Source organism: Mauremys mutica, chromosome 6, assembly GCF_020497125.1.
Source record: "Mauremys mutica isolate MM-2020 ecotype Southern chromosome 6, ASM2049712v1, whole genome shotgun sequence".
NCBI lineage: Eukaryota > Metazoa > Chordata > Testudines > Geoemydidae > Mauremys > Mauremys mutica.
Window position 1 is genome coordinate 15,181,006 of NC_059077.1, and position 20,317 is coordinate 15,201,322.

Consider the following 20,317-nt stretch of genomic DNA (forward strand, 5'->3'; position numbering starts at 1 on the left):
CTGGGCAAACAGGAAATTAAATTCAAAAGTTCGCTGGGCTTTTCCTGGCCAGTGCATCTGAGTTCGGATTGCTGTCCAGAGCGGTCACAACGGTGCACTGTGGGATAGCTCCCGGAGGCCAATACTGTCGAATTGCGGCCACATTAACCCTAATTTGAAATAGCAATACCGATTTCAGCGCTACTCCCCTCATTGAGGAGGAGTACAGATATTGATATTAAGAGCCCTTTATATCGAAGTAAAGGGCTTTGTTGTGTGGACGGGTGCAGGGTTAATTTGGTTTAACGCTGCTAAATTCGAGATAAACTCGTAGTGTAGACCAGGCCATAGTCACACAAGAACAAGAAGATACAAATCTTCTCTAAAGGAAATACTATGAAAATGCCCACGTATGGTATACTGTCAGTGAAGGGAAACACATGTTCTGCCTGAAAGAGGAGAGCAGACCGCTTGTACAATAGACTCCGAGCAACAATCCACCCTGCAAAACATTTTCACTCACATATTATACAGCAAGGCCAAAAATCACTGGTGTCACCTTCCAGTGTAAAGTAGTGCTCTCATTTCCTGCCAGGTTTACTGAATGCATCCTTAGAGCTAAACAAATAAAAATGTCATCACCATTACAGTAAACCTCTGTGATTCATATGAAAACAGTCGCTTAGATGTCCACACAAATGTTTACTAAACTGCACTCTCCTGCACAACATCCAGGTGCAAGTGTAAGCAGAGCCTGATAACCTTAGCTCAGCCTGTATCTGTTAGGCAGAGAACTGGGGCAGCAGGATTGTGGGTGGATAGCTCAGGATTCTGTTGTGGGGGACAGGAGAGGATGACTCTGTAGCTGGGAGGGCACAGGGAGACTGAGTTGGACCAAAGCTGCTGACGAAAGGCTGACTTTGCAGCTGGATTCAATGCTACCAATGTGATAGGTGCCTTAGCTATATGAGAGAGATCGATGCAGAGTTGGGGAGAGTGGGTGTTTGGAGTTAAAAACCACATCAGACTGGAACTAGGGAAGGAGACTCGCATGTGGATTCACAATTGCTGCTGATCAAGTTACCCCAAATGCAGTATATGGATGGATCAATGTGCACCTGAAGATCTTTTGATGTGCAAGAGAAGAGTCAAGCTAGGAAGCTTGTAGTGACAAGAAGCTCCCCCTCCCCCTTTCATCTTAACCATACCTGCATTTGCCACTCGGCTCTCACATAGATAACTGAGTGGCACAGCAGATGGCATATGCCAGTGAGGCGGCATTCCCTAGGAACATCTGCCATCACTCTGACTGCTGGAAGCTACAACTAGTCCAGAGAGTAGAGAGTAAGCTGCAGAGTGCCTTCAAACTGCCACACAATATCAGATTTTAATGGACAGAATGAGTTAAGAGAGGCTTTGGTTTATTACCGATGTCAGATGGATTTACTTAGGCTGTTTGAGCCATTCAAAAGGTTATTAGCACCGAACACATGAAAATAATCTCTCATTCTAAAATTCTTTACCTTCAGACTGTTGTAGGCTAGATCTGTATCACGGTCTGAATCCATTTCATTCTTCGTTTCAATTACCTGGATGGATTAAAAGACAAATAGATATTTGACAGCTGGCTAGAGAAGCTGGTAAATAGGCCGGTTTTCCAACTCAGGCAATCTGACTTTGGACTACAGTTCTGGGTCACCTCCAATATTTGTTGTTGGCTGGTGTTAAAGTGTCACCAAAGAAAGCAACTACCCTAAATAGTATATGGCAAACAGACATTAGGTGAAGCGCAAAGGCCAAGGAGGAATATAACAGGGAAAAAGAAAAGAAGTGTAATCCTCTTTCCTTTCCCCCAGGCCAAGACTGTATTCAGACTAAGACCTTGTCTACACTAGAACTTACGTTGCTCAGGGGCATGAACAATCCACACCTCTGAGTGACGTAAGTTATACTGACCTAAGCACCGGTGTAGACAGCGCTACGTCAGCAGGAGAGCCTCTTTTGGAAGGCGAAGTAGTTAAGCCGATGGGCGAGCTCTTCACCAGAAGCATGACAGCAGCACAGCTGCATTGGTGCAGCACTTCTAGTGTAGATGCAGCCTCTGTGCCTGAGGGCTGGGATCTAATTTATGTCTGAAGATTCGTCACTTTTTTGGGTGCTATATAAATAATATCAAAATATGTTTTAAAAAAAAGGAAATGATGGAATTTAGATTGGATACTGGCATCTTCCCCAACTTCTTTTGGCGTTTTCCCAGAAAACGTACTACTAGCAAATAAGATCGTACTTAAATCCATTGCATTATGCAAGTCTTGCCGTAAGTAAAGTACAGTTCTTGTAGCTCAGAGACTCATGAAACCAAAATCACATCTTACAGCAAAAATTATGGTTTCGGCTCATTTCCACACATGGCTCTGCCAGATGGCCCAACGCATCAGGGTCAAGAACATAACAAGTGGCTTGAAGCCCACAAACGTAATGTTTAAACTTACATTACATTAGAAAATACCATGTACATGGGGCCTAATATTATTTCCTTAAATTCATCTCAAGGTCAATTGAAGGTGGCAGAACAGAATAGTTCTCAACTCCGTCGTGCTCAGACTATCAACTTCCACTCTCCTGCCTTTCCACTGAGGGAAGAGGTAGCACTGAAATGCAATTCCTTACAGGCACACTCGTCCACTGTTCTATGATTAACAAGTAACTAGGGGTGTGTCTACATTGCAGAGTCACTCATACAGAGGAGTAGGCCCAATAACCCTTAACTCTGTGAAATGCACAAGGAGTACTGGTCCTGGAGGTCCAAGTGCAACAAGCAGATGTTGAGTGAAGCTGCTACCAACCACAATATACTCGGACACTATAACTTTCTTTCAAAGCCAGCAGAGCTTAATAAAGATGGAGGAGCTAAGGTTTATCAGGCGGTTTGGCTTCTTTAGGTTCTTTGAGGGATCTCAACTGCAGAAAATGTCAACTGCTGAAAGGACAGGATTTAAAACTTGGTTCCCTATAACCACTACCTAGCTAACTCTTCCTTAGTCCTGACCCAAGTGCAAGCAGGTCAGTAGTGCCAGACATTCTTGATTTTTTCTTTTCTCCTCCCTCCCTATTTCTGTTCCCATGCAAGGTCAAACTGCTCTTTCATAAACAGAAGCAACTACCACCAAAAACTGTGATCAACTCCCAGAAATGAAACCATCAGTTAATTCCTGGCACCAAAACTCATCATTGAATCACTAAATGTTTTTGTGCACTGACCCTGTTTGATGGAGAAATCCCCATATCCAGTTGAGATCACTAAGATTTGCAATTCTTGGACATTTTATTCTATGAATGGCTTCATCTGGGTCAAAACATGGGCTGAGAGGAAGATACAAGAGAAGCCCATTTTCCTATGCCTATCACCCTATGCATACATTATAGATATCTGAGAAGCGACACAAGGTTCTGGTAACAACACTGATATCCAGAAATGTCATATTCTTCTGGTTGTCTTCCAGAGAGGAGGGAATATATTTCAAAACCAAACATTTCCATCAAGGAGAAGGTACAGCGGGGGCTGAGTTTGCTGCCTCTGTAGTGCTACCATGGAATTAAAATTTAAATGCAAAAAGAAGCACCGAAGAACTGGAAGCACTGACAGAAATGCTATTTTTGACTTTCCCTCTTCTTCTGTTGGGCAGTGAGGAACAGTGACAGCTTGACTCAAATCACATCAAGTCCAAACTGAAAACTGATCTGGAATTAGTCATGCCCCAGAGCAGGACTGGGCCTGCTGAGGGGTGAACCTTGACAAGGACCCTAATCTTGGAAGTATAGTTAGAAATGGACAAAACTATTAATGTTTCAGAACCTTGACCAGTTGGAATGAATCCGACTAAAAATGTATGGGGAGGTTTTAGGGGGATAAAACATTCAGGGTTTGGCTCATTTGTAGTTAACTCCTTAAGAGACACAGGTCAGCTTCAGAAAGATTTAAAATATGAGGGGAGCAAATTATGGCATATTGGCAGGAACCTTGTTTTTTAAATCTCTATCAAGGAATGGAGATTATTTGTTAAAAGCTGTTTTGCATCTCTTATGTTGCGTTCCTGCAGTCACCAGATGGAATAATTTCATTGACATTCAATGGGAGTATCTGGCTACAGTGAATTAGAGATGATTGATATCACTTTAGTAGACTTTGCCACTGCTTTTATAAATGGACACCTGGATCTCCTGCTTAAGAGAAATAACTGGAATAGATACCTGAAAAAATGCATTAAAACAGATTAAAAAAAAACTTTTGTTGTGAAACCAAGAACTGTAATAACTAGACATTTCATATTCAGCTGCTGTTGCTGAACACTGTGTACTGTACTATGCAGCTGTATAACGTATTGTTATAATCTCTTCTCATAGAAAGAACCACTATAATTCAAACAAAAATACCACCTATCATAATGGGCTCTGAAATATCTAATTCACAGAGGTTACTGCTCCCGAAGAAAGGGAAAATACACAGGCTGCCATGAAAAGTTGACCTATATTAGCAGTTATCACAGCTATTCTCTATCAGAAGGACAAATTGCTGTCTCAGATACCACTGTGGGGGTTAGTACTTGTGGGTAAACATTGACCTTCTAGATGATTGTACTAATAAGGCCCAAAATATAAGAAGGTTTTTTTTTTGTAAAGCAACTCAGACATTCTGCACAGTGATGTTGGAGGAATAAACTCTGCTAGTCACTATACCTCTATTGCTGTTTTGCAGTTTATTATCTGAGGACTGGCCTACACTTAAAAATTAGATCAACCTAGCTAAGCTGCTCGGGGTGTAAAAATGTCTAGCCCCAAGCTCTGGAGTTAGGTTGATCTAGCCCCTGGTGCAGATGCGGTTAGCTTGACAGAAGAATTCTTCTAGCTGCCACGCCTCCTGGAGAGATGGATTAACTACATCAATGGAAAATCCTCTTCTGCCACTGTAGGAAGCATCTATACTGTATCACTGCAGTCGCAGAGCTGCAGCTGTGTCACTATAGCGGCTGCAGTGCAGACATGCCCTTAGAGCTGGCAAGGGCTGTAATACTGTATAACTATTACTGGACTCAGACTTGAAAATATGGAGCTATAAAATACCCAGTTTGGGGCACAGACCTACCTTGTGTCTCAAGTGTGGTAGGCATTCTACAGAGTACTATGGTCAACATTTCCCCATTTTCATTCCTGAAGTTGAACTCCTAAATCCACAGACAGGCACATAAATAAATAGTCTGATTTTCAAAGGTGCTGAGTATTGAAACCAACAAGAATGAAGGGCACTTAGCACTTTGAAAATCAAGTCACTTACTTATGTGACTTCATATACATTTAGATGCATGGCTTCGGGTATCCACATCTGAAAACACTGACCCATGTTAGTAACAAGAACAGAGTGTTATGGTCTCATGTTTTTAAGACTCATACATGTATGAATAGACAGTGCCTTGATTTGCCTTCTATTATTCAGGACGCATTTTCACTTGCTGGTCTAAGATATTAAAACTGAGTGCACAGCTAAAATTTCCCATAGGGATAGTAAACAGGATCAATGGTATATTGGATTCATTACACTACAGGCCAACAGCCATTGCAGGGTCAATTGTCTCTGGGGTGGGATAAATCATGATTTTACATTTCATTGATTTCAAAGCCATTGCTCATGTGGAGGGAGGGTGGCAAGAAACTAAAATGACATTGTTACTCATGGATGAATAGAGTGATGTATATATTTAGAGAGAATGAATTACTTTGCTGGTTAGACTTTATATTCACAGGCACCCATCTGTTCTAGGAGATCAAATGACTCAGGCAGGCTAAGCTACCAGAGGTGTGCGAGGCTCTTCTCTCTGCATATTTGTCCCTTTGAACCTCTAAATTAGCCTCAAATTAGGTTAAACTTTGAGGAAAGAACTATCCTCCTTTTTGCTCAGGCATCAAGGCAGGATATGAGCTCTTTTGTAGTTAGAGTGCGGAGATTACATTTAAGGAAGCTCATGAGTACGCAGTAAAACTTCTGTTTATCTATTCAGACACATTCCAATTCCTCCAAGATTGATCATATCTTTGAACCTCTTAGCTCTTACATAGTAACTCGGGGAAATGCAAATCCGAGATGGATGATGAGCTGCGGATGTGTGTGAGAGTAGTCTAAACATCATGTTCTAAAGAGGAAGGATAGTCCATTGGTTCAGGTGTTAGCCTGGGACTTGGGGGAGCCAGGTTCATTTCCCTGTTCCACCAAAGACTTCCTGTTTGACCTTGAGCAAGTCCTTTAGTCTCTCCATGCCTCAGCACTTCATCTGTAAAATGGGGATACTTCTTCACTGAGGTGTTGTGTGGATGAATACATTAAAGATTGTGAGGCTCTCAGATACTATGATAATACGGCCATATAAGTACCTCTGACGTCTACAAGAGAGACAGGTGTTCTAAATTCTTTGAATCTTTAGAACCACTGGTTTCAATGCTGACAAAGTTAATTCATCTCTTTACCTGCTGAGACAGATAAACAGAATACCATGCTTCACTGTGTGGGGTTGTATCTGTTGGATGATATCTTAAACTGGGCATGGCCAATGAAAGTATTTTCATAAGAATAGGGATTGCCTATGTGCTGTTAGCTAAAAATTTCACCTTGTTCACTACTGTAAACAGTATTGTGCAACTGTAAACTACAGAGATGCTGCCCTCCATTCTGGTAGTGGCTGCCTGGCCTCCATCCTCTATCTCAGAAGAGGCTGCATTTCAGTGCTTCTGTATGCATCTACAATCTGTGTATCCCTTTCAGGTCCTTTATGATGAAAGCTGCTATATAACATCCAATACCGTGATTGGGAATTATACATGTTAGGGTTTGGTCATCCAGTACAGCTTCCTGTAAGAGGATTATTCGTATATATCTTTCCATCTATGCAGCCACTCTCAACTCAAATGCTTCTAATGAGTTTGTCATAAACCATCTCATCAGGCAAAGCCGTTCTGCTGGCTGATTGTCCTTAACTGCCAGAAAGGTTTTCTCCTCATTTCCAAGATCAATTTGACCTTTCTTAATTGAAGGCCATTGCACCCAAATCTTAAATCACACACTGCATGCCCTAAGGCACTCAAGGAAAACCCATTAGAATATGAAATTTAATATTAAAATCAATAAAAGGGCATCTTTTACCTGGGATTTCTTTTTCTCCAGCTGGGTTTGCAGTTTCTTTCTCTCCTGTTCGAGCTCCCTCACTCGCTTTTGTAGCTTCAGGAAGAGAGTCATATCCATGGCTGCTTTATCCAAACCAACATCCTACATGGGGGAAGAGAGAGAGAGTGAGAGTAATTTTATCAGCCCAAAAACATTAGTGAATAGAGTTGGGGGAATAACAGATTTTTTGGTTCACTGGCAACTTCAAAAAATGTTTAAAAAATTGTTTTGAGTCTGACCAAAACTAAAACTTTCAAAAGAAGAAGCTAAAACAAAAATTTAGTTTGGGGCCAAACAAAAATCTTAAATGAAAACGTTTTGTTTCAATTCTGAGCTTTTAAAAATATTTATTTTTAAACAAGAAAACGTCTAAATGAAAATTCATTTCAAACCGAAAAAATAACAGTGTTTAATTTTTTTTCCCCAAAGACTTGGATACCCACTGCCCCCAAAACAATTTGGCAGAACTGACACGTATTTGCAAAACACTTTGTTGTCACTGAATCTGTATTTTTCTCTGAAAAAAAGTTTTGGTTAAAAAATTTCTCCCAGCTGAAGTGGTGAATGCTCCACTCAGTAACAGTATGTGGGCTACGCACAGATCTGTACGTTCACGTCACCTTCCAATACTTAACACAAGAGTTTAAAGACGTTTCCACATTTTGAAAGACCAATATTAATATTAAGGGCACACGTTATATTAAGTTTCCAATCATAAATAGGTTATAAAGGGTTAATGAATGGTTAATGGGCATTTTAATAAATTATCAATTGTTATATAGTTCATGGAGTCAATGTGTTGCTTATAGCCATGGCTTATAACCATCTATAAAAAACTCTTTACTGATTGGCTTAAAATCATCTATGAGACATACTAATGTATGTAACAGCTTAAAACACACATTAATCTTTTATTAACACATCATACGTTACTTGTAGATGGAGCTTTAATACTGAGGTGTGACCAACACTGAGGTTTTGGTATTGTCTAGAGGCCCCAATCCATTGTACTTACATAGTGGAGGCTTTCATCAATGGTTCGCAGAAGGTGAGGTAGGTAACGGATTATACCAGGAGTCGGCAACCTCTGGCACGCCACTTGCCAGGGTAAGCATCCTGGTGGGCCAGGCCAGTTTGTTTACTTGCCGCGTTGGCAGGTTCGGCTGACCGCGGCTCCCACCGGCCACGGTTCGCCGTCCCAGGCCAATGGGGGTGACGGGAAGCAGCGGTCAGCACATCCCTCACCCGTGCCACTTCCCGCCGCCCCCACTGGCTTGTGACGGTGATCCCCGGCTAGTGGGAGCCGCAGTCCACCGAACCTGCCAGTACAGCAGGTAAACAAACTGGCCCGGCCCGCCAGCGTGTTTACCCTGGCGAGCCACATGCCAGAGGTTGCCAACCCCTGGATTATACAGATGGGGAAGCTGCAGCATGGAGTGATGACATGACTTGCTCAAAGTCACAGACTAGAAAATGGAACCCAAAGCATCCTAGGCCTTTATTCTAGCAAAGACTGTATTTTATACTCCAACTTAAATATGAAGTGTACTGTTTATATAAACTGATCTATGCCACTGTTAGCAGGGAGTAAGCAAAATATACTTCCCATTCTTCCAATAATTCTTCACTTCCTCGATCAAGTCAGATATTTAACTAGGACATTTCCTTCTACATTGAGATATTTGAAATAGTTCTTACAGAGAGGATGTGTTGGCTGGCAAGGATTTGTAAAAAAAAAAACAAAGAAAGAAAACTGTTCTTTAGGAGGTTTATAATGTAATTTGGTATCCTTTGGAATGAAAGATGCTATAGAAATATAACCTTACAATCAGTATTGATAGTCAGTCATAATAATGTTTAACATTTTGTGTGTGTTTCCATATTTACCAGGATGCACCCTACATATCAATACATTAGGTTTAAACAGTGTTTAAGGGCCTGATCCCGCACTGAGTTCTTAGTAGTGCTCTATGCAGGATCAGGGCCTTAAGATTTCCCTCTCATACAATTAACAAGAATCATTCATAGCATGAAAAAAGGAGCAATTCTCACTAGTCACATTTCATACTCAAAGCTGTACTCTTCTCTACGGGCTCCATTTAGAGCGAGCGACATATCAATTATTCCCTCTTGACTAGCCAGAATCATACAGAGCCCCTTAGCCTGTCTGACTTATAGTACCTCCACTTGTTGTATTGCATCCTCTGTGTCTCCTATCTCAGATGTTGAGACTGATGGACAGTTGGAATCAGACTCTAGACTGCTCTGGTTAGATGGGTTCCTTCTGTGTCCTGGGGTCTGCTGTCCAAAAAAAAAGAGATAATAGAGAGATTTAGTAGAAAAGACAGTTTACATAATCCTTAGTACAGTAACTTTTTGGGATAGGGACCTTATCTATTAGGTGTTTTATAAATAATCATGTACACTTATGGCACTTTCTGCTTAAAATAACGGGTCCATATTATTCATCGAGTCAAAGCACCGTGTTCAGGACTTTACAAAACAAAGGGAGAGACAGCTCCTTATCCAAAGCTCTTACAGTTTAAGTAGCTGGACAAGACAATGCAGACACATAATATATCTGCTGGTCAAAAGAAGGATTCCTCATAAAGCGGTTTAGTTTAAAAAAATATTTTTTGATATTAAGAGACTGTCATAAGAGGGTCTACCATTTGCTTGCTTTTGGGCTTCGTTTCTGGTTCTTGTGCACTGGTGCACATTACGACAGGGGGACATTTAATCAAAATGTAGTTTAAAACAACAAAACACAAACACACCCAACTCCATTCACATATATATAAAGAAACAAACACAACCAACAACTTAAAAAGTGTCTATGCACCAGACACCAATTTTCTCATGTATTTTTGGAAGCTACTTTAACACATCCAAGCCTGGCTACCCACGATTTGTGAAGTTTGAACACACACATCTGGATTTGGAGCCTAATATGTATCACAATAGCCTTATGGTTTTCTTTTAAATGTTCAGCCTTTGAACTGGATGACAGCATCCCTTAATAACTAATTATCAATGAGGCTACTGCTAAAATTCTAAGAAGGCTGAATCTAAAACTTAGACTTTTATATTTATGACACCACAATGATTTTCTTAGAATTGAATAACAGAGTATATCTGTGATACTGAAACAGAGAAAAGATAAGATTTTTGCCTCACTGTGCATAAGGAATCTGTCAATGCGTGACCAAGTGGCTACAGAAAACCATGCATTTCCAGAAGAAGGTGCTCTTGGTCTAATATCAATGCATAACTTCCCCCTCAGAAATATCAACACAAATGAGTTCTATAATAGCATTGTTGTCATCAAATGAACTCAGTTGCATTATCCAGTTACCAATAATACACACAGGACATCAGATGGTAGTGGTAATGTGAAAAGCCTCTTCCATTACCTTTATAATAGTCATCTCATCCCTCAAATTGTCATATCTCTGCTCCAGCCTTGAATACTCCTTTACCAGGTTCTGATAACGAGATCGCTCCTCTTCCAGCTCCTTCTTCGTCAGGAGATTTTCCTTGACAGTGTTTTGGGCAAATTCATCTTTAAAAGATACATATTGAACTGTGACGTTCAGTTCTGAATTGATTTCTTATAGGCAACTGCAATATGATTTATAGTTCAACAAAATGCTCTCTGCAAAGAGGCTTTTTTGTAATCTTGCACTCTTATTTAGTGAATACACTAACAAATCTCTGGCCAGCTAGGAATGTCATGGTTGTCACCACACTGCACAGAAAAGCTATTTGGAACTTCATGGATCCAGGTAGAATACTCTACTCCTGCTCCAAAACCAGAGGTCTCTACCAGTTGAGTAAAGGATAATCTCCTTTAGCCATTAGAAATACGTCTCTGATGCACAAACGAGCAGTCTGAGTCTATCCAATAGAGGGCAGTGGTGCATACATATTAGCCATATTACTCTATGGAAATACCTTATTTACCTATGTTGGATGTCAAGTGGGAAATCTATGCAATCATACTATTGCACACTGTTGGTGACTGCAAAGAGGTAACCAAACTAGGGGTGATGAGGGAAGAGAGAAAGAATCCCTAATACAGAGTTCTGATAGCGCAGGATTACTCTGTACAATGCAGTCTTTGCTATGTGTACTTCCCATAAACGTTAATCCTTTCCTACTGCACAGAATACCATGGGCATTTTAAAATAGTTTATTTTTTGCATGTGAATTTATTAATTTACAAGAACTCTTTTCTGAAACAAAATTTGTTTCCCCCTGTTATTTGAAGAAGAAAAAAAAATTAAAACTGGCAAGTCAAATTACCCTTTATTTTTTATTTAGCCAAACATTAAATTAACATTTAAATAAAAAAAAAAAAACAACTAAACTAACTTTTCTCAAGCTTTTACATAGTGGAAACATTCACTCACAGATAGGGAACATTTGTGGCAAGTTTCACTTTGCAAAGGATTATGGGCCTGCTCCTGAAATCAGTGGCAGAAATCCCATTGACTTGAATGGTGTAGGATAGAGCCTCGTAACAACAATGCTACATTGGAAAGGAGATGGACTGGGTGACCTAACAGAACCTTCCATTTCTACAATAATCCTCAGAAAATAAGGGTGGGATTTGTAAAAGTGCTCAGAGTCAGCCTCGCTCTTTTCTCGTTCAAGGGGCGTGTTCTCATTTACTGCAATGGGAGCTGAGCTGAGACTCTCAGCAATTCTTTTTTTAAATTTTTTGAAATTTCATCTGAATGTCAAAATTTGAAATATTCCAACCAGCTCTAATGTTTCTAATATTAATGCTATCTCAACACTAGGTATAGCTGTGCTTAAAGATACCACTACAAAGAGGGTAAATGGTCAGCGTGCTGGGTTCAAATCTCAGTCTGCTCTAAAGAGAGGTCAACATTTTCAAATATAGATGTGTCTAACGTTAAATATTGACCAAGTAGTTCAGGTGCCTAAATAAGTGGATTGATTTTCAAGAGTGCTGAGCACTCAGCAATTCCTGTCTACTTCAACAGGAGATTCTGGGGGGTCAGCACTTGAAAAAAATCAAGCGTCTTGTTTAGGTGCCTACATATGAACCTCAGAGCTTAATTTTTGAAAATCTAAGTCCTGGGACAGCTGGCAGTCAGTCAGGACTGTGTGCCTGGACAGGGGTCCCTTGGGAAGCTTCCACAGAGCCCGGCATGCATTATGCCTAATGCTAGCTAGTGCCTGCCGAAAGGCACTCAGAAATTCACCTCTAATTGAAGCCAATATATTTTGCTATGTTAAGCTGAATAGAGTCTGATAATAAGCGCAATACGTGCAAGGGTGGAATGTATTCCTTTCCCACCCTGGGACTTTCCGGGTTTTTTCCCTCTGTATTTCTCTCACAATCTAAATCTCTGCTTTAAAACTTCACTTCATTCTGTCACATTCAAGACGCCATTCATCATTGTCCAAATATTACTGTTGAACATCTCTGCATCTAGGCTTCCATCTGTCAGCATTAAAGGGTCCCCCCCCCCCCTCCGATCACAGTCATCCTGATGAAATTCTAAGATGTAATTGAATGGAAAACCCTGTTAGGTACTATATTCCTTGTTGAATCCCTCCCTGATTAAATCAGGTTCATGTCTTGTCATCCCCTGGCACAGTACAGAGAGAATAGAACTGTTGAATAACAACAAACGTTGTCAAAGAAATAAAGGATGCTGGAAGATTAGCACATTTCAGTTTATGAGCCATTGCTGGGGCATAGGAGAGAAATGAATTTTATGAAAAACAGCTTAATCCTCGGTTTATTGCAAGTGTTATGAAGCTATAAACCATTCTTCTTACCTTCAGACTGACACAGGATTCTGTTGTTAAGCTCCTCTTTTTCCTGTTTCAAAAGAGCATTCTCCTCTTCTAGATCTGACACGCGCTAAGGAAGAAACAAGGCAAAGTAATTCCTCTTGTAGTGTAGGGCAGCTCCAGGTCAGGCTCTCTTCAGGGGAATAAGTTTCACACACACACAGTTTTTTTTGTTTGTTTGGTTAGTTTCTTGTTTTTTTAAACCAAATAGGGGTTTTTTCTCCTGGCCATTTTGGAGCTATTCTCACTGCATCAGGAGCATGAATGATAAAAAAACATTATCTGCAACTGAAGGGTATTTACTTTCAAAGTAAATTGTCCCATAGACACTAGTGTTTACTGCAAAACCTCAATGCAAAAAAGGTCAAGTTGGCAAATTATATCTATTTCTTTGAATAGGAACACAATACACACCAGTCACAGGGCTCCAACAGTTGAATATGTCATCCAAATACTGAGAAGCCCATACTCAAAATTAAGTACTGAAGATCTATACCTCTCTTAAAAATTACAACATTGACTTTGTTACAATATTCTGCAATTGATCCTTCTACTACACTATCACAAAACAGGCATTTGCTAGGCATAGATTTCTATGGCAGCGCAAATACCATTTGGAGGTGTTACAATTACAGGACTTGGAATGTGAAAGAAAACAACACCATGACATGTGTTAGAGACAAAGTATCAATGCTGCAGCTGTGAAAGGTTCAGAAAGGTGAAAAGGAACAGAGAAAAGGAACAAACAGAGGAGAAAAAGTACACCATTGTTCTGAATATTCTAAACAGAATAATAAAAAAAAAGTGATGTACAATATAAATGAAACCAGAATGCTATACAGGACTGGATACCCAACTGTCCAAGCGGATGTGTTACCAGCTATAACAGCATTTCAGCACACCTGCCAATTAACAGGGGATTTAGAGGCAAAATAAAGAGAAAGAAAATGTTCTCAGACAAAAAAGACTATGCAGAAGATTTAAATTTCCCAGGTGATGTGTCTGTCTAAGTCGTTATACTGTGCTTATCGCCATGGTATGTAAGTGCCTGACAAACAAAATACTATGTATTTCAAACTTTTTTAACTCTGAAATTTTATGTTTATACCCACTCACTGAATTTTATACTCAGATTCTATGCACTCTGGGATAAGAACTATTTTACTCTGTTTTTACAGGACCTAGCAAATTGGTTCCAATCCTGATCAGGGCCTCTAGATGTTACCGTGGAACAAAGAGGTAATAAATCATAATAATTCCTCCTCCTCCTCCAGCAGTAACTGACAGATAGTTGATGACTGCACTGACTGAGCACTAACAATTCCTATTAAACACAGAAGTGATAAAAAATGCTATTTAAAACATGAGACAAAGTAAAACTAAATATCATGTAGGACACCTCAACTCCTGGAGTGAAACTAGTAGCATTACTCTACCTACTAAATCTATTTATCCTTGCTACTGATAATTTATTCAATAGTATTATTTTAGACAAGTCAAAACATGAAAACATGAAATTAAGAAGAGTGACGTATTGCTCTGTGTAAGTTGAGCACTTCTACTGTTGCCAGGAAGGAGAGAACAAAACAACACAGTATTCCAATATAATGTTATTCGCTAGATCTATGCAGTTGCAGTTCATAGCATGACCATCATAATTTAGAAAATAGCTGCATAGAACATATGGGGATCTTGAGCTGCCTGAAGAAAACCAGCTCCATACTGCAGCATAATAAAGGTTTTTCCACTGTCCAAGCAAGAATAATGACACAATCCTGCTAAAACCCACGTATCTTTAGTATCAGAGGGGTAGCCGTGTTAGTCTGCATCTGTAAAAGCGGCAACAAGTTCTGTGGCACCTTATAGACTAACAAACGTATTGGAGCATAAGCTTTCATGGGTGAATACCCACTTCATGGGATGCATGTCGACATGCATCTGATGAAGTGGGTATTCATCCACGAAAGCTCATACGTTTGTTAGTCTATAACAGGGGTCTGCAACCTGCGGCTCTTCAGCCTCCTTGTTGTGGCTCCCTTCGGCCTTGACAAAAGAAAAAAAAAAGAATAACGGTTATTTATTAATTTAATTTTTATTTATATATTTTATTTTTGTTTATTTTGTTGCACAGTTATCTTGGAGTTCAAGGTGATACTTTAACATCGAATTTTTAAAAAGTTTTTATAATTTGTCAATTAAAATATGCGTCACATCCACGTCTATAGCCCTCGCCTTTACCTGCAGGCGGCTTCTTGAGTGTGCGACCCCCGCGGTAAGCTAACCATGAATACATCCCAAAAAAGAAAAATCTCAGAAGAAAATAGAGAGTTTAATTCTGCATGGACAGATTCCTTTGCCTTCACTGCCAACGACGCTGGCTTACCTGTGTGCTTGATATGTGGCGAGAAATTAGCAAAACAACAAAAAATGTAACGTTGAAAGACATTTTCAAAACAAGCACTCAGCATTTTCTGAAAAGTACCCAACCGAAGATGGGCGAAAGAGAGCGATTTCGGAACTACTACAGAAAGTTGAGCAGAGCAAGCATACTTTCAAGAAGTGGATCAACTCTCCAAACTCAACTACAGCTGCTAGTTTTGTGGCAGCTCATAAGATCGTAAGGAGGGGGAAGCCGTTTACAGATGGAGAATACATGAAAGAATCGTTCATAAAAATATCAGAGCATCTATTCTCCGAATTCAAAAACAAACAGGAAATTATTCAGAAAATTAAAGAAATGCCTCTCTCTGCAAAGACCGTCAAGGACAGGACCATTAAAATGGCAACAAACATCACCAGTAAGCAAATTGATGACATCAATTCAGCTCAAGCATATTCAATTGCCTGTCATGAGTCAAGTGATGTAAACGATATTGAGCAGACAGCACTGTTATGCAGATATGTGAACTCTGATGGGCTGCAGGAAGAACTGATTGAACTCATACCGCTAAAGGGCCAAACGCGGGGACAGGACATTTGTGAGGCTGTTTTGAGTTGTCTAAAAGCCAAAGGAATAAACACCACTCACCTGGTGTCAGTGTCTACTGATGGTGCACCCAGTATGAGAGGAGCACAGAAGGGCCTTGTGAATTTACTTCAAAAGTCGCTGGATCGAGAGCTGATGACGTTTCACTGCATCTTGCACCAAGAAGCACTGTGCACTCAAACATTCCCCCGTGAATGTGTGGAAGTGATGAACCTCGTTATTAAGATAGTGAACAAAATAATTGCAAACGGGTTAAACCACCGACAGTTTTGTTCATGGTTAGATGAAGTCGAGAGCGCATATTTGGATCTCCTGCTGCACAACAGAGTTCGGTGGCTGTCAAGGGGAGATGTGCTGAAACGCTTCGCTGCTTGTCTGGAACATGTGAAAACCTTCTTGGAAAGCAAAGGCCTCAGCTATCCCGAACTGGGAGACCTCGATTGGCTGGAAACGTTTTATTTCATGGTGGATATGACAAGTCACTTAAACACGCTGAATAAAAATCTCCAGGGAAAGGGAAGCATGGCCCTGCAGTTGCTGGAGGATGTTCTGGCATTTGAGCGCAAGATGACAGTGTTTGCCAGAGATGTACAGAGAGGTACGCTCTCTCACTTCCCCTCCCTGAGAGAGTTCAAAGAAGAGAACAATCACATAAATTGTGATTATTTACACCGTGCAATTATGGCAATGCAAGCTGCATTTGGAGAAAGATTCAGCGAGTTCAGAAAGGAAAAAAACACTCTGTCCTTCCCTGTCACACCGCTGAACATCGACCCATCCCTGCTGAACATATCCGCATTCACAGGGATAAGTCAGCCTGATCTTGAAATTGAACTGGCCGACATAGCGGATAAAGACTTATGGGTGTCCAAGCTCAAAAGCCTCACAGCGGATCTCGAAGAAGTCGCCTGTCAGAAGGCCACTGTCGCTAAAGAGCACAAATGGAATGATATTGAAAACCTCCCCAAACCCGACAAACTTGTTTTTGAAACATGGAGTGCCATTCCCGACACGTATATGAACATGAAAAAGTATGCATTTGGAGTCCTTCCATCTTCGGCTCAACATACTTATGCGAGCAAGTTTTCTCGAGCATGATCTTCATAAAGTCCAAATATCACTCCCGCCTCACAAATGAGAGCCTACAGTCCTGTGTGAAGATCAAAGTCACATCTTACAGCCCCGACATAGGGAAGATCAGCATCGAGCTTCGGAAACAGAAGTCACATTAAACAGGTGAGAACACTAGCATTTAATAGGCTATTATTATTCAGAAAAAAACATTTATTTCAGACCCGGAGCTGATGTAGTTTTTTATTGTATGTTCAGGTGCTTCGGTTGATTGCTGGCCGAGAAAGAAACCCGAAGAGGATGAGAGCACACTGAAATGGACTTGTCAAAAAACGTTCTTAATTTTATGTTTACTTTTTTAAAACTGCTAAGCTGCAACGATATGTTTTTTTATATTAAAGTGGGCTACATTTTATTTTAATTTTACACAAATACGGGAAGGACTCAAAAAGGCCTGCATAGTTCAGTGTTTAATTTATTTCAAAGTAGGCCTACACATGCACACTGCACTTCTGTTTGTTGTATTCTGTTGTTGTAACAGGTAAAATTAAAAAAAGATTAAAACTTTTAAAAGTTTATAAGCAGTGTTATGTTTTGCGGCTCCAGACTATTTTTCTTTAGTGGAAGAGGGGGCAAAATGGCTCTTTTGATAGTCAAGGTTGCTGACCCCTGGTCTATAAGGTGCCACAGAACTCGTATCTTTAGTGGCAGCCTAGATGATTTGTTCATATTGAATTCCTCAGTTTTCTGGGAAGGCAGAATAAACTGAGGTATTTTATAAAACAATGGTTACCAAAATTGTTAGTGGAAGTAAAAGCAGAGAGAACATTCTAATGCAGTCAGAAATTCAACCTGCTTTGCACTATGGTCTTCAAGCACAGTAACTTACAAATCTTTTATAATGATCTATTCACAAGCTATCACTATCCACATCCAGCTCTCTGCTATGTCTGCGTGCATAACAAGTTTACATCATAGAATTGTAGGACTGGACGGGATCTCGAGATGTCATCTAGTCCAGTTCCCTGCACTCATGGCAGGACTAAGTATTATCTAGACCATCCCTGACAAGTGTTTGTCTAACCTGTGCTTAAAAATCTCCAGAAATAATGGAAATTACACAACCTCCCTCAGCAATTTAGTCCAGTGCTTAACTACCCTGACAATTAGGAAGTTTTTCCTCATGGTCCAACCTAAACCTCCCCTGTTGCAATTTAAGCCCATTGCTTCTTGTCCTATCCTCAGAGGTTAAAGAAAACAATTTTTCTCTCTCCTTCTTGTAACAATCTTTCATGTACTTGAAAACTGTTACCATGTCCCCTCTCAGTCTTCTCTTCTCCAGACTGAACAAACCCAATTTTTTCAATCTTTCCTCGGAGGTCAAATTTTCTAGATCTTCAATCATTTTTGTTGCTCCTCTCTGGACTTTCTCCAATTTGTTCACATTTTTCCTGAAATGTGGTACCCAGCACTGGACACAATACTCCAGCTGAGGCCTAATCAGTGTGGAGTGGAGTAGAAGAAATACTTCTCGTGTCTTGCTTACAGCATTCCTGCTAATACATCCCAGAATGATGTTTTCTTTTTTGCCAGTGTTACACTGTTGATCATATTTAGCTTGTGATTCACTATGCTCCCCCAGATCCCTTTCCGCAGTACTTCTTCCTAGGCAGTCATTTTCCATTTTGTATGTGTGCAACTGATTGTTCCTTTCTCAGTGGAGTACTTTGCATTTGTCCTTATCGAATTTCATCCTATTTACTTCAAACTATTTTTCAAGATTGTCCAGCTCATTTTGAATTTTAATCCGATCCTCCAAAGCACTTGCAACCCCTCCCACCTTGGTATCATCTGTAAACTTTAAAAGTGTACTCCTTCTGCCGTTATCTAAATCATTGATGAAGATATTGAACAGAACAGGACCCAGAACTGATCACTGAGGAACCCCACTTATATGCCCTTCCAGTTTCACTGTGAACCACTGATAACTACTCTGAGAATGGTTTTCCAACCAGTTATGCACCCACTTACAAGTAGCTCCATCTAGGTTGTATTTCCCTAGTTTGTTTATGAGAAGGCCATGCGAGACATTATCAAAAGCCTTACTAAAGTCAAGATCTACCAGATCTACCGCTTCCCCCCATCTACAAGGCTTGTTACCCTATCAAAGGAAGCTATCAGACTGGTTTGACACAATTTGTTCTTGAGAAATCCTTGCTGTTACCTATCTCCTTATTATCTTCTAGATGTTTGCAAACCAATTTCTTAATTATGTGCTCTATTATCTTTCTGGGTACTGACATTAATGAATACTGCTGCAGACTAGAGAGAGAGACTGAGATAAAATAAAGAAAAGCCTTTTTCTCAATCATGCAGAATTACTAATGACTGTCTGAGCTGGATGAATATATGATTATGCTGTACCAGAATATGAACTTGAGTTACATGTATTTAAAATAATTTATTTCAAATCTTTGGATGTATAAATGGGAATATCAGCTAGGAGAAGAGAGGTTATTTTACCTCTGTATTTAGCAACGGTGTGACCTCTGCTGGAATAGTGTGTCCAGTTCTGATGTTCACACTTCAAGAAAGATGTTGATAAACTGGAGAGGGGTCAGAGAAGAGCCATGAGAATGATTAAAGGATTGGATAATATACCTTATAAGTGCTAGATTGGAGGAGCTCAGGCTACTTAGCTTAACAAAGAGAAGATTAAGGGGTGATTTGATAAGTACCTTTATGGGGAACTGAAATTTGTTAAGAGGCCTATTCAGTCTAGCAGACAAAGGTGTAACAAGATCCAACAACTGGAAGCTGAAACATGAATTAGTTCAGGGAAGATCTATGGTCTGTGTTATGCAGGAGGTCAGAGTAAATTATCACAAATGCTATTATTCTATGAATTTATGAAAAACTACGTATTTCTACTTTGAGAACTGAAGCATGTTTTAGTTTTAACTACACATTTTTACAGGACACTAGTATCCAGTGCCATACCTGACAAAAAACAAATGGAGAAAAAACTCTAATTTCTGCTACAGAGCAGATTGTATTAAAGCTAACTGAGTGAAAAATATTTCCCAAAGGCTAAAGTACTATGTATGTGCCCTTTATGAAAGTAACCCACAAACACTGGGAATGGAAAAATAGAGATTTTGCAGCCTCGGGCCCAACTTCGATTGGAGAAAGAAAAGAATAGTATAGAATAGAAACAAAAAGAAATATCCTTAGCCAGA

The 20,317-nt window shown here is 40.0% G+C and overlaps 1 protein-coding gene across 2 annotated transcripts in view; it reads right to left on the reverse strand.

Annotated features, from left to right (window-relative positions):
* MYO5B (myosin VB) overlaps positions 1 to 20,317 on the reverse strand; it is a 353,047-nt gene that overhangs the window by 47,592 nt on the left and 285,138 nt on the right. Inside the window, exons 23-27 of one of the 2 annotated variants that reach the window (XM_045022478.1) lie at positions 13,007 to 13,091; positions 10,603 to 10,751; positions 9,371 to 9,487; positions 7,169 to 7,291; positions 1,503 to 1,568 (exon numbers count right to left, since the gene is read on the reverse strand). In XM_045022478.1, coding sequence (XP_044878413.1) covers positions 1,503 to 1,568; positions 7,169 to 7,291; positions 9,371 to 9,487; positions 10,603 to 10,751; positions 13,007 to 13,091 — 540 coding nt within the window. Of the gene's footprint in view, positions 1 to 1,502; positions 1,569 to 7,168; positions 7,292 to 9,370; positions 9,491 to 10,602; positions 10,752 to 13,006; positions 13,092 to 20,317 lie in introns of both variants that reach the window. The other variant, XM_045022477.1, reaches the window with a different exon arrangement.